This window comes from Oncorhynchus mykiss, chromosome 13 (assembly GCF_057628025.1).
Source record: "Oncorhynchus mykiss isolate SJ-2025 chromosome 13, ASM5762802v1, whole genome shotgun sequence".
Taxonomy (NCBI): Eukaryota; Metazoa; Chordata; class Actinopteri; order Salmoniformes; family Salmonidae; genus Oncorhynchus; species Oncorhynchus mykiss.
In genome coordinates this window covers 55,588,735-55,603,785 of record NC_143034.1, presented here as the reverse complement: position 1 = coordinate 55,603,785, position 15,051 = coordinate 55,588,735, and the positions used below count along the sequence as shown (strand labels likewise).

At 46.7% G+C, this 15,051-nt stretch overlaps 1 protein-coding gene across 3 annotated transcripts; it reads right to left on the bottom strand.

Moving 5' to 3' along the window:
* Window positions 1-601: 601 nt before the first annotated feature.
* LOC110486584 (uncharacterized) lies at window positions 602-14,863 on the bottom strand. 3 transcript variants are annotated; one of them, XM_090196821.1, is made up of 18 exons: window positions 14,068-14,863; window positions 9,203-9,307; window positions 8,724-8,804; window positions 8,455-8,568; window positions 7,591-8,344; window positions 7,397-7,482; window positions 7,162-7,307; window positions 6,686-6,791; window positions 5,825-5,947; window positions 5,659-5,733; window positions 4,755-4,919; window positions 4,363-4,481; window positions 3,756-3,821; window positions 3,524-3,625; window positions 2,678-2,852; window positions 2,361-2,472; window positions 1,051-1,170; window positions 602-827 (listed from the first exon to the last, which is right to left on the bottom strand). In XM_090196821.1, the coding sequence occupies exons 1-18, from the start codon at window positions 14,452-14,454 to the stop codon at window positions 655-657; spliced, it is 3,009 nt and encodes a 1,002-aa protein (XP_090052947.1). In that variant the 5' UTR covers window positions 14,455-14,863; the 3' UTR covers window positions 602-654. The 3 variants fall into 3 exon arrangements, with proteins under 3 accessions (XP_090052947.1, XP_090052946.1, XP_021413973.3); XM_090196820.1 differs by lacking the exons at window positions 6,686-6,791; window positions 7,162-7,307 and having other exon boundaries at window positions 1,051-1,173; XM_021558298.3 differs by lacking the exons at window positions 6,686-6,791; window positions 7,162-7,307.
* Window positions 14,864-15,051: the final 188 nt, after the last annotated feature.

The following is a 15,051-nucleotide window of genomic DNA, read 5'->3' as shown; positions in this document are numbered from 1 at the left end:
GACATTCGAAGGGAACGCCATCTGTGCCGATTTTACAACCCTGGCTGCTTTGCTTCCCCAATAGATGCAGGTGGCTGGCTACCATTGTTATGAGTCCACGACAGGGGTACATTTTTGTGGTAATGACAGCACGCATGAATGTCTTTCCTCTTAACATGTGATGGAACAACTTGAGACTCTAATACAATGAATCAGACGTTACAGAAATTGGGTCTGTGTGAGGGAAGACATTTCAAGCCCTTAATGATACCACTCTATAAGACCCTATATGTCAAAGGAATTGCTCCATGGTGGTATTCTTCTGCATCCAAACAGTCTGGTATTTGAGGTCACCTGCCTGAAAGCTTCTCTATGAAGGTCATTGAAAATCAGGCATCATAAACCAAAATTGTAATGTAGCCACACGTAAGGTATTTGACCTGTAAAGCTACACCTTGGAAATGTGACTCAGCTATTTTGTTGCATTGAAACAGTGTACATAGGTCCCAGAATTGTGTTCTTCCATTGCCATCCATAAATAACCTAACTGACTAATATCAGACTTGATTTTCACAACGTCTGTATGCTCCATTACAAAATGGAGACCAGGATACCCTCCTGCTGCTGCTGTAAACGGTTTATTAAAATAAGGTGTGTGGGGCACTCCATCGCCCCCTACAGGATGATGACGGGCTCTTCCTCCGACTGGCTCAGGTCCACGTGAAGCTCCAGATCTTGCTGCAGCAGCTCGCTGGTGGTGTCAGCATGGGACGAGCTCTGGGGAAGGGTAGCCTGGGAAAGGCAGCCTAAAGAAGACATGGGCCGGTCCCGCACAGAGCTGCCTGAGGCTGGGGGAGATAAAGGGAGGAAGGGGGGCAAGGGGGAAAGGTCAGGGGTTAGGGTTCAGGTGTCTGCTACAATCAACCTTAACAGCTGCACAGCAGCAATCGCAAAGAAGAATGCTATTTCCATGTGAGTGTTATTTCAGTACCATTCCATAGTAATCACTATTTCAGTTAGTGAAATTAGTTTATATGTTGCAAAAGGGTAATGACGCTGGTGTTGACCTACCTGAGCGGCTGCGCTGGGTTTTGGCACTCTGGGGTCGCACAGGGGTCACACAGCCCGGCTCTGTGCAGCCAGGCTTCTGGAACTGGGAGCGCATGATCTTGTCTTTGCTCTTGCACATGCCTGCTGTCATTAAAACAGCAATGTCACATCATAACAGGACCCCACCACAACCATAGCCATACTGTACCCTCACACCTATACCAGACATACAACTTCTTCCAAGTCTTGAGCAAAATACTCTTTCAATACTATTTTGACTCATTCAATGGTCTCATAAATGACTGGGAATCACAACACCAAATCCCAGGCATAAAACAGGACAGCACATCTCCCTCTTTCTTCCTTCAGGGCTTGATTTGTATGAACAGATGAAAAGGATATTAAGATAGAAATGATGGAATGCAAGCAGTGTTACCCCAGGTTATATTTACAGTCTGTTACAGACCCCAGGCCTGATCTTCTATAACATAGTAACATTGGGTTCTTTCCAGTGTGGAACACTATACCAACCAGAGCCCCTCCCCCAACCCCAGTGCAGCCCATTCTTATTGCTAACTCACTTCCTTAAACCCTCGTAAAATACTCCCTCCCATAAACTAAGCTCCTCTCTCCTTCCCTAAATCTCCAGACCCTCGTTCCTAATCTTTCATCATACACCACTTTAACACTGTACTGTATCCCTCCTCAAATTCTCATTCCCAACCAAACAGCCCACTTTCTCAACCCAACCTAACTTTTCAGTCTCCTCCCCATTCTCTCCTGACCCTTCACCATGATGTCCCCACTCACTCTTCCTCCCAACACTCCACTTTACTCTTTATCTCTGCACTGCGAGCCCAACTCTGGACACATGATCCAGGGAGCGAGAGAGAGGAAACAGGCTAAGGGCAGTTGGGGCCTGGACAGACGGCACGGTGTGATCATCATCTTAAGACGCATTGTGTAACTGGGCCCAGGGGTGACAGTGAATCCTCGGAAGTGTGCTTCACTGTCAATGAGGAGTCAGAACTGGAGTCTGGACATCACCTCTCTCCCAGGCCCGCACCATGACAGCTGCCCACAGCATGCAGACATGTCACACTTAACATTAGGTGACTTTTTGGAGCGATGGCATAAAAATAGAAAATGGACCCGTGGGAATAGTTTTACTGTACTGCAGTTGCTTGAATTGAGTAACATGAATTAAGTAGTCTAGCTTTTGTTCACAATTGTCCAGATTCCATTTTCTTTCCAATACATGTAATTCTACTCTAAAAATACACAGTACTGTAGAGTAGAGCTGAATATAATCCCAGTCCAGAACCCTGTACCGTCTTTAGGAAAGATGGTGGGTAGTCTGGCATCCACAGTCTTGACTGATCTGGTTTTCAGGCGGCCCTTGTAGATATGTCCGTCCAATCCCAGGATGTCCACCTCCTCCGGCTGACCAATAGACACAAGGACAAGGTCAAATATTTGCATACCTAACAACTGTCAAATACACCTCAAATATACTCCGTACTCAACATGATAGCTTGTATAAATGGCTCAACAAACGTGATTGACCAGGTGTATTCCTATGGGCTGGCAGTGGTCTAGTTGTCTGTCAGTACAGTAACCCACAGTAGGTGAGGTTGGTCTCACTCACCTGAATCCGCAGTGGGGAGCTGGAGATGGGCGGTGTCTCCTCCTCAGCCTGGATGAAGTGGCTGAAGTGCTGCAGGCGGGTGTAGCGGCGGTTGGGGTAGGTCACGGTGTGGCTGCCTCCACAGCTCCGGGACATGGCCAGGTAACTGTAGTCCGAAATCTCAGGGATGCGCTCGCTAGGATGGACACAGGAGTGGAGGTTGAAGGTCGGAAGATAAACACTTCTAGAGGTTTTAAACAGACCTGACAGTACAGTGTTTATAGTTTGTAGTTACATTTGGTCACCTTGCCTCCCTGACACTTCTCTAAACCATAACAAAGCAATATGGACAACTTTATGGTCCTTCCCCTGTTTCAATACATGTGCTCCCGGCTTCCCTGCCTGACCCTGGCCTGACTGACTGACTGACTCACTGCTTAGGCAGACTCTGGCTGGTCCTCTGCAGCGGGCTCAGGATGTGTGGATAGCGGGAGCTCCCGATCTCCCTCAGAGCCCCCTGGCTGTAGGTGCGCTCTGGGCCAGATAGGTGGCTCTGCACTCTCTCTATCTGTCTACACATCATGGTGTGGATCCGCTGCACCTGCATCATGGCCCTTTCTGAGCTGGCCATCTCAAAGTGGTTGTGGTTGGTCCCTGGCCTCAGACTGAGATGGAGGGAGAGCTGGCTAATGTCAGACACTTGTAACTATGGAACACTTCTGACTGATCTAGTGTGGGTGTTAGGTCTTTGGGGTAGGATAAAGTCGACTACACTGTATATTGGATATTGGGACACTGGCACCCCCTGCTGGTTAAAATGGGGCCAAGTAAGAGTTTCAGTTGTGATGTTTGACTGTCTGCTCTCACCTTCTGCAGTGCTGGCGAACCTGCTCAAGCTCATAGATGGTGTACGGTCGGTTGGATTTGTGGGAGGGTAGGCCAGGAGTGGAGGGCAGGGTGACCAAGTGCCTGTTGTCCAGTGGAGAGAGAAAGAAGAAAGAGAGGTAGGTGAATAACCAGCCCCATAATCCTATTATTTCAATTTCCACAATGTCTGTGTGTACTGTATAAAAATAGGACATTATTATAATTTACTTACGGTCCTGGGGTAAGCATATCGACTGGGCGGTCGCAGGAGATGCAGTGGAACCTTGCCACTAATTGTCTATGAAAGGGACATAACAAAGACAAATCAAATCCAACTTTATCGGTCGCATACACAGATTTGCAGGTGTTATAACAGGTGCAGCTAAATGCTTTTGTTTCTAGCTCCAACAGCGCAGTAGAACGTCGAGCAAATACAATACAAATACACAAACAATCAAGAAACAAACAAACAAACAAGAAATGACAGAACAAGTCCAATTAACAATCCTGAGTAGATATATCAGAGTGAGCATGTGTCAGAATCCAGAATATAAATACGTGGTGTGTATAGACAGTATATCATTTGGAAGGAAAATAGTGTGTACAGTAGTAGGTATATTAGGAACAGAATACAGTATATACTGTACATACACCGTGAGTAAACAACAGTATACAAACAGAACATAGACATATAGACAGAATATAGACAGAGATAAAATGAACGCTAAAACACAGGAAGACAATGAACGCATGATCATGTAGAACTCCATAGAGGAACCTGGACTTATCCAGCCATTATCCCTCCTGGGCCTGGCTGTGACCAGTGACATGTGACTTACTTCCTGATGCCTGCAGCGTCGTCCTCCTTCGGGGCAGGCTGGGCCTGCAGCTGCTTACGGATGCTCTTCCAGCGGTCCTCCAGCTGCTTCTTCACAGGATCCAGCTCAATCCGGTCCAGCTACACAGATAGACAACAGATGTACTACAGGGATGCCAAAGATATAAACTACCACCAGACACACCAGACAGACATTCCATGAGATTTTTACAAACAATGCTATCTGTCACTATAAACACGTTTGTAAAACACTTAAAAACGTGTGACATACAGACTTGTGAGATATATGTATTGGTGATTGCATAGTAATAACGCGTATGGCATGTATCAATGGACATGTAGGCCTATTATATAAACATCCATTTAGCAGGGTAACTTCCTGCTCAGTCCCACCTTGCACTCCATCTCGGTGGAAATTTTGTCAATGATTTTGTGCCAGTCCTGCTCCTGGCCGGTGATCTTACTGAGCAGCTCCTGGAACATGGTGTTGAGCTCCTCTGTCATGGAGTCAAACTGCATGCGGCTCACCTTGGTCTCCAGGGCACGCTTGTCTGCTTTCTACAGGAAGAGAGGAGATGCAGTCAGGGAAATGGCAGTACTAGTGTGGGCTTGTAAGGATTAGGTGACACCTGTATTAACTTGTAGGGGTTAGATGAAACCTGTATTAACTTGTAGGGGTTAGGTGAAACCTGTATTAACTTGTAAGGATTAGGTGAAACCTGTATTAACTTGTCAGGATTAGGTGAAACCTGTATGGACTTGTAAGGATTAGGTGAAACCTGTATTAACTTGTAAGGATTAGGTGAAACCTGTATGGACTTGTAAGGATTAGGTGAAACCTGTATGGACTTGTAAGGATTAGGTGAAACCTGTATTAACTTGTAAGGGTTAGGTGAAACCTGTATTAACTTGTAAGGATTAGGTGAAACCTGTATTAACTTGTAAGGATTAGGTGAAACCGGTATTAACTTGTAAGGATTAGGTGAAACCGGTATGGATTTGTAAGGATTAGGTGAAACCTGTGTGAGCTTGTAGGGATAAATACATATGTGTATGAACTTGTGTATGGACACGTATGGGCTTGTGGTGACTTGTATGGCCTTGGTAGGGTTTAGCATGGGCTGGTACAGGTGAACTTGAGCATGTTGGGATTTGTAGGTACCCCTATGGTCTTGAATGGACTTGTGGAAGCTCGTCTAGACTAACATCAACATGAGAACTTATGAGGGTTCACCTGAGTTGAGTATAACACACTGAGGGAAAGATAAACTATGCCATGTTGTGGTGAGAGACTTACGATTTCAATCTCCATCTCCACAAGCTCTTTGTCAGCTTTCTTCTCGTCCAGTTCTTCCATGGACTTGTACAGATGCTGTGACAGAAAGACATTATTTTGTGGTTTGGAACAGAAGTACAGCATGGAGCGTCTCCTATTCCCCTGCGGCCCTCCCTCCCAGACTCACGTCGATGTGGACCTGTTTCTGGCCGTGCTCCTCAATCAGGTGGTTGGCTGTGCCGTGGAGCTTCTCACACTCAGCCTGCAGCTGCATGATGGCTCCCTGAACGTCATTCATCAGCTCAGAGCTCTGGCAGAAACAACACAGAGAGACAGGGTTCTATGTCTGTAATACACAGCCATGGCCCCACTGCCATGGAGAGCCTGGCACTGACACACTCCTTTGCCTTAACACACTGCTGCCCTGATAGAGCTTCCCTTACATATCATCTCTAAACGTATCCCTCCCTCAGGGTTCAACATAGCAGACCCATTATTTAATTAAAACCCTTTGGTATTCTGTTTCATCCTCTATCCTGGCCCTGCCTATAGTACCTCTGCTCCAGGTCTGCCTCCTCCCTGCTGATTCATGAATCTGCTAACCAGGCCCTGCAGATTCTCATAGCGCTGGAACAGCTGGCTGACCTTCCTGCTCACATCTACAGAGCAGGAGGGGCACGTGGAGCCTTGCTGCCCGCCTGCCTGACCGCTGCCCTGGCCCTGCTCTGACCCCTGGGGCTCCTGCTGGAGGCTCTGGGAGAGCAGCGAGGAGGAGGACGCCATCATGTCCTCCAGCATGCCTCGCAGGTTGTCCATCTGCGGTGAGAGGGCAGTATGAGGGCCATGTTGGGGCCACCAGGGGCCACTTGCTGCTACATTATGGATGATGCTGTCTCAGCTATATTCTACAGTTGAAGATTTTACACTCTGGTGTTAGACCTGACAGTGTATTCAAATGTCTATATGCACTGGAATGTCTGTCTGTCGGTCTGTCTGTGTCTGTCTGTCTGTCTGTCTGTCTGTCTGTCTGTCTGTCTGTCTGTCTAACCTGATCCTGTAGCTGTCTGTCTTTCTTGGTCTTCTGCTCAGCCTTGGCTGATGTGTTCTCAGTCTTCAGCAGTAGCACCTCTTCCTCCACTTTCTGCACTGCGTTCCTGAACACAGAGTGGTGGAACAGGTGCACCAGGCCATGAGGAGCAGGCCACCACCTCTCTTCCAATGGAAAACTACCACATCTCAAATGGCCATAAAACTGCTGAGGGAAGAACGGCTCGTAATAATGTCCGGAACAGAGCAAATGGAATGGCATCATACACCTGGAAACCATCAGTGGAATGTATTTCATACCATTCCACTGATTCCGCTCCAGTAGTTACCACGAGCCCGTTCTCCCCAATGAAGGTACCGCCAGCCTCCTGTGTTACAAATTACTTAGACTACCAAATTATGTCAAATGTAGCTTCCATAAAAAACTATCTATAATTTCTATTTAGCCTTCCTGTGTGCTCCTGTGTCATTGTTTACCTGAGGTATAATATCTGCAGTCTGAGCTGTCCTTGCTTAGGAGAGTCAGAGGAGTCCTCACTGTCTGACCCTTTGGCTGTTTCTGAGCCTCCCTCTGAGCCCTGAACTGTCCCTATGTTCAGAATCAGCTGCTCCAGTTCTCCCAGCTATGACAGGGACATGGGGCCATCAACAATGTGTGTGTGTGTGTGTGTGCGTGTGCGTGTGCGTGCGTGCGTACATCTTCCTCGCTCACCTTGGCTTTGTCACCCATCAGGCTGTCGACCAGAACTCTCAGATGATTCAGTTGATCCAACAGATTGTCAGGCACATCCCTGTCACCTACACATTCAGGACAAAAATGGTCATCCCACACAAAAGACATCATTCAGTAAAAGAACACATAGAATAGCCCTATAACACTATCCAATCTCCACATTGTTATCTTACCCATGTCAGGGAGGAGCTCCCGGAGGTGCTGGAGCTGGGCCTGGTCAGCCTTGCCTGCTTCCAGCAGCTCTACTCTGGTCTCCAGGGTGTTGTGTCTCTCCCTGAGCCTGCCCACGTCCCTCAGGGCCTCCACTGTCTCTGGGTAACGCTCTGCCCCGCTGGCCACACGAGACAGGGGTTTGCTGCCCACCATCAGAGCTCCATCAGAGAGGGACTGCTGGGGCAGTGCCCCCCCATGCTGGCTGGCAGTGACAGTGCCAGGAGTGAAGGCAGCAGCTCCATCAGAGAGGGACTGCTGGGGCAGTGCCCCCCCATGCTGGCTGGCAGTGCCAGTGCCAGGAGTGAAGGCATCAGCTCCATCAGAGAGGGACTGCTGGGGCAGTGCCCCCCCATGCTGGCTGGCAGTGCCAGTGCCAGGAGTGAAGGCAGCAGCTCCATCAGAGAGGGACTGCTGGGGCAGCGCCCCCCCGTGTTGGCTGGCAGTGACAGTGCCAGGAGTGAAGGCAGCAGCTCCATCAGAGAGGGACTGCTGGGGCAGCGCCCCCCCATGCTGGCTGGCAGTGACAGTGCCAGGAGTGAAGGCAGCAGTTACATCAGAGAGGGACTGCTGGGGCATCGCCCCCCCATGCTGGCTGACAGTGACAGTGCCAGGAGTGAAGGCAGCAGCTCCAGTATTGGCATTGGCAGAGACGCTGAAAGGAGTCATGGTGGTCATGACAACTGATGTGGGGACAGGGACTGAGTGCTTGATTTCCTATTGGAAAAATAGCTACCATCAACACAAAGCTAATGTCTATTCCTATGTCTTGTATATGATTGCTTGATAAATGAATCTCGCTCTTTCAAGCAAGACATAAGACATGCCTTTTGCAAATTCTGTTGCTCGCTAACCAAGGTGGTCTGCATGATGTCCCAGGTCACACACTGGATGAGCTCGTCTGGGTCTGGGTAACGCCCAACTCTATCCTGCAGCTCTTTCTGTGATAGAGAGAAGACAAGAAAGAGAGGAAGTCATGATTAACCTCTTTTTACTAGAGTTAGCTACTACAGTACTATACTATTGTTTGTCTCCTCTTAACAATGTAGTATATAATTTCTGAGCTTGGAAAGTAGTCTCCTCAGTTCCAACTCACGGTGGCAGAGTCCAGGTTGTCCAGTCGATGGCAGTACTGTTCCACTTCGTTGATTCTGTCAACCAGCTCACTCATATTCAGCTGGAACCCAAAAATACCCAGAGCAACGTCATGCTACCAGATGGAAACAGACATGTAGGATGATCCCTATTATCCTCACTCTATTGTTGGGGTGAGTGACAGGCCAGGTTGCCAGAGATAAGCTGTGGCTCTTTGATGCTGTTGCCCTCTGTATGACTCCATGTCCCCTACAGAGAGTGATGGAGGGAGGGGACCAGGGCCAGGGTGGATCGGGCTCTACATGACTCTATATTTCACCACTGTGTGGCGTGGTGAGATGGAGAAGGATTCCCTAGGGATGAGCACTGGGTACATCCCCTACTGTAGATTAATGAGGGAGATGAGCAAAGTTGCCATTTGTTATCTATCTGCAATCCCTCCTCACTATGAGGGTTTGCCAGTATGGATGTGTGTCTGACCTGGTTTAGTTGGTTCTGGAGGCTCTTGACCTCTTTCTTCAGGTCATCTCTGGACTCCTTCAGGTCCTGGATCTCCTTCATCAGATCCTGGATCAGCGACATAGACTGGAAACACAACAGAGTGTGTTCGAAGGACTCAAAGCTCAAAGAACCTCACATCACTGGTCAGATCACTTAACAGAATCATTACCTTTTGTCAGTTTCTGTTATGATGACTGAATCGTAGGCTATAGAAATAAAGAGGGTCGCACACGTGATATATAAGCTCCCAGTAATGTATTGGGTAAACCTCCAACATTTCGAAATCACTGTGCCATATTCTGGGTGAATCAACACGCATGGTGATCTCTTAGAATTAGGTCTAAAGCTTTTTCACAGCCTCTTCATGCCCAAAACACTTGAAACTGACTCAGCCCAGTTCTCTAATCTCCCAAAGTAAGACTCTGTAAAACTTTGAAGCGGTCAAAGGGCCTCAGTAAGGTCGAAATCCCCCGGACCAAAGCCATATACGTGACTATTTCCCAAGCTACTTCCTTTGAAGATCAGTAGGAAGATCCTAAACCCCTTCATTTAGGAGGGATCCCAAAACCCCTCTCCGTGGCTCCATCCAGTTGACATTTCACCCCAAGGGAGGTTACTAGGACACCACCATCCATATGTAGTAGATGAAATACACAAGCTGTTACAAAGCAGCGGTAGGACCTGTCTGTCTCCAGATAATCCATGTTTTTCAGAGTACATAACCCTTGCCCATATGGAACCACTCCACTCTCTAACACAGCTGAGGCCTTGTTGACAGAGTAAACCCACACATGTGCTCTGGGTGTTGCAAATTAGAAATAGGTTGTGTTTACTAAGCAAAGTTGAAACAGGTGGCTCTGAACGTATTGATCAGAGTTCCAGTGGGTTTGTCTAATGCACCCAGACATGAATCGAAGCATAGCGACTCCACTGAGCTGCACAGGCCGTCAAAAAATCGTCTGAATAACTAATAGGTGGTTCAGTGAGCTGTAAACGTGGAAGGGATATATGACCTGCATGTATGGAATTTCTGGTGGAGACCACCTTTTCATTGATCGCCTCAAGCATCTCAGAGACATGAGATTAGGCAAAACATGATCAAATCTTGTAAACAGGACTAGAATATTCTAACCTGGCAACTAACCCAACCCCTAATGACAAACAAAGAGACAATCAACTGTATTTGTCACATTTTGATGGGTGGGTCCAGGGTAGAGGTCGACGATTAATTAGGGCCGATTTCAAGTTTTTTTTTTTTACACACCTTTATTTAATCTTTATTTAACTAGGCAAGTCAGTTAAGAACACATTCTTATTTTCAATGACGGCCTAGGAACGGTGGGTTAACTGCCTCGTTCTACGAGATTTTCACTAGTCCAACGCAATAACGGCCTGCCTCTTGTTGCACTCCACAAGGAGAATTACGCGAATGCAGTAAACCAAGGTAAATTGCTAGCTAGCATTAAACTTATCTTATAAAAAACTATCAATCAATCATAATCACTAGTTAACTACACATGGTTAATGATATTATCTATCGTGTCATGCTTTGGTATAATCTGACTGAGCATACAAATATCTAAGTATCTGACTGAGCGGTGGTAGGCAGACGAAGGCGGGTAAACATTCATTCAAACAGCTCTTTCCTGCGTTTTGCCAGCAGCTCTTCATTGTGCGTCAAGCATTGCGCTGTTTATGACTTCAAGCATATCAACTCCCGAGATTAGGCTGGTGTAACCGATGTGAAATGGCTGACTAGTTAGCGCGCACTAGTCACTCGCTCGCTCTGAGCCTTGGAGTGGTTGTTCCCCTTGCTCTGCATGGGTAACGCTGCTTCGAGCATGGCTGTTGTCTTTGTGTTCCTGGTTCGAGCCCAGGGAGGAGCAAGGAGAGGGACGGAAGCTATACTGTTACACTGGCAATACTAAAGTGCCTATAAGAACATCCTATAGTCAAAGGTTAATGAAATACAAATGGTATAGAGAGAAATAGTCCTATAATTCCTATAATAACTACAACCTAAAACTTCTTACCTGGGAATATCGAAGACTCATGTTAAAAGGAACCACCCGCTCTTCATATGTTCTCATGTTCTGAGCAAGGAACTTAAATGTTAGCTTTTTTACATGGTAAATATTGCACTTTTACTTTCTTCTCCAACACTTTGATTTTGCATTATTTAAACCAAATTGAACATGTTTCATTATTTATTTGAGGCTAAATTTATTTTATTGATGTATTATATTAAGTTAAAATAAGTGTTAATTCAGTATTGTTGTAATTGTCATTATTACAAATAAACATTTTTAAAAATCGGCCGATTAATCGGTATCGGCTTTTTTGGTCCTCCAATAATCGGTATCGGCGTTGAAAAATCATAGTCGGTCAACCTCTAGTCAAGGGTATGGTTCATTTCCTATGAGATTCGTATGACACTTTAAAAGCTCCTCGTGAGGCTGATTGGACATATTGAGTTCACAGGAAATGATGATAATTGTCTACATCAGCAAACAGTAGGCAAAATGTATGCATCGTCCTATTCCCTCAAAGGAGCTGGGCTCCCTAACCAGGGGACATCCCCAACCGTATCTTCCTCAGACACAATGTCCCTAGTACTCTGTCTGTTTGTCTGTGAGGATGTTGTTTGGACAGAGTGCCCAACCTCCTTCCTGTTTCTGCCACAACATCTGGGTCATCATCACCCACAAGTATGTTGCAAATGGTAACGGACAGGGCAACCTAAATACAAGCCCCTTCTGACAACAAGAAAAACTCCAGTAAAAGGGGTAGGAAATGAGTAACTAACATAATGTAAGTACACTGACTTTTACTGTCCCAACGATAAGGAAGTTATTTGCGATTGGGAAGAAAGCCATCCTCTCTACCTCCCGGTTACTCTTTAGTCAGCCATTAACTGGCTCTGACTAAGATGGCCGGTGGCCTGGAATCCTTCCACACCACTGTGAACACAGAGCGCCACTCAGGCAGACTTTTCGCTACCCTCTCAGATCCAAGACACACCTTTATCAACCACAGCAATCCCCTGATAACCTCTGCCATGGGTTAAGAAGAAAGAGACCCTGGCTGTATGCGGGAAATACAATATGCTGCTATGAGTTGTGAGGCAGAAACTGATGGACATTGTGTCTTAGTGGGGTCTTAAGGGATATAGCAGACAGGGCCAGAGAAGGCCAGACAGGGCCAGAGAAGGCCAGACAGGGCCAGAGAATGCCAGACAGGGCCAGAGAAGGCCAGACAGGGCCAGAGAATGCCAGACAGGGCCAGAGAATGCCAGACAGGGCCAGAGAATGCCAGACAGGGCCAGAGAAGGCCAGACAGGGCCAGCGAGGGCCAGAGGTCCAGACAGGGCCAGTGGATACTGGTATTGACCCACAGTAGTATACCCACAGGATACATGAATGATTCAGAGGCACCTTTGCCTGTACCCACTGGATGTCCCTCCCTCATATCACCTGAGTGTTAACTGGGCAGGTCTGGGCAACATCAGTGAAGATAGCTAAGTCCTGTGCAATCTTTCATCTTCCTACTTGCTTTATTTACACAGACTGTCATGTCTCTATCAGTGTCCATATTTCAAACTCAGACATTTCAGATACCAGCAGAGATACAGTTCAGAGATACAGTTCAGAGTGTGGTATGAAGTACTGGACTGATTCTAAATCGTGTACACCCCAGGAGGTTGGTGGCACCTTAATTGGGGAGGACGGGATTATGGTAATGGCTGGAGCTGAATAGGTGGAATGGTTTCAAACACATCAAACATATGGAAACCACGTTTGACTCCGTTCCAATAATTCCATTCCAGCCATTACAATGAGCCATCCCCTCTCAGCAGCCTCCCCTAGTGATCTGCACTACTCAGTTATTCAATTTTGTTCCACAGCATACACGCTTATCTTTGGGGAGTGGCCTTTCCTTTGGAAACTGGAACAGAGACACAGCGAGGTCATTTGAGAAGACAGTGTGGTGCCCATCACCTATTGTGCTGTGCTCTGTCATCAATATCCTTATCCAGTGTTGAGTGTTCTGAAATGCTCACCATTCACCACACAGACAGGCCCCCAGCTGCGGGACAGGGCTTTGATGAGCAAGCACTCAAGGACTTAATACAGATAAGAGGGGCTGAATCACTTGCCAGCAGCATATCCCCATGCATTCCACTGCTGGCTTGCCTCAGAAACTAGGTAGTTGGTCCTGATCGGTACCTGGATGGGAGACAGAACGCTGCTGGAAGGCCAATAGGTGGTACTCTTCCCTCTGGTCTAAGGAGATTCAGTGTCCCAGGGCTGTCTTTCAGTGTCCTGACTCTGTGGTCACTAAAGATCCCATGGCACTTATCGTATGAGTAGGGGTGTTAACCCCGGTGTTGTGACTAAATTCCCAATCTGGCCCTCATGCCATCATGGCCACCTAATCATCCATAGCTTCCTTTAACTCTTCCCCTTGTCCTTGCTGTAAATAAACCTCAGACTCTAACATCTGTTACAAGATGGATGTCTAGTCTAGAATACCCAGTGGAACTGTAATATAATCGTATTTCTTGACCATTGTGGCCATTTTTCTTTGACCACAAAATTGTTTTGGGACAGATTCCTAAAAAATGATTTGGCGCCTATTTTATGACAAGCAAAATTGTGCACCACGGACAAATCAGAGTTTCAACACAGTTTTGACTGTTGATCAAGGGAGGCAGCACTGCCACAGCAGCAGTGTTCAACTTTCACCTGTCCTCGCATGACATTATTTAAATGTATAATAAAATTGTAACTCAGCGATGACAGTGTGATATTAATAATTACATTTTGAGGAAGAGCCTGTCTCACCTTGGATACGCCGTCCTCACTCGCCTGAGCCTTGCGGCGGAGCTGCATCAGCTGCCACAAGTCGTTGACCGGTGTTGTGGTTGAGGCAGTGCGACTCAGAAGATCGGTACCGCTAGGAAGCTTCTCCAGCGCGGCCATCTGTCTCTCGATCTGCCGAAGTTTGTCTTCCATGTGATGGTACGGGCTAGAGGACTTGGTCAGATGCGGGCCATGGGGCTCCTGTGGCGGGCCATCCTGCTCTCTCCAGCCGGTGGTCACATTTTGGATTTTCAGGTGTCCCAGGATAGCGTGGAGGAGGGTATGCAACGCATTGAAGTTGACAGCTCCAACTTCAGGTGTCCCGATCGACAGGTTCACCAAATCGAACAAACTAATGTCAGCTGACATTTTGTCTCACACTACTTTTGAGTTAGTTATTTAAAAGTATTTACGAGGGATATGAAAGATATATCTTCTGCCAATATTGCCATCTTATTTTGTAAAAATTCAACGCCAGAATGATTCAATTAAATAACAAGATTTTTTTTAATCGACAGGATCGAACGCAAAAAAATATAGAAATGTAAAATTATAGAAAAAAATACTCTGATTCTTCTGTACTAAATAAAAAGTGTCTGTAAATTAGAATTAAATATTCCCTAAACAGTTACTTTTCAACACTTGTTCGTTGCTACTCAATCTCGGTTGTTTCTTATTCCAATGCCATTTCTTACCTTGTTTTAGAAATGGTTTCAATTTGGTTCTAATCTCTCACGCCTACCATAGAACCGTATTGGACGTAACAATGACAGTGAGTACAGTTCTCTTTTGTGATTGGATGTAGCCTCCTTCCATTACACAATAATTGCACTCACAGCGTCCCTGGTTGCTGAGCAACAAGGCAGCGGCGGGCATCAAATCCTCATCAGGTAGGACAAGGGTTGTGTTGTTGAGAAAGTATGTAAAGCATCACCTGTTCTCACCCCAGGTATGCAAAAAAGGAGC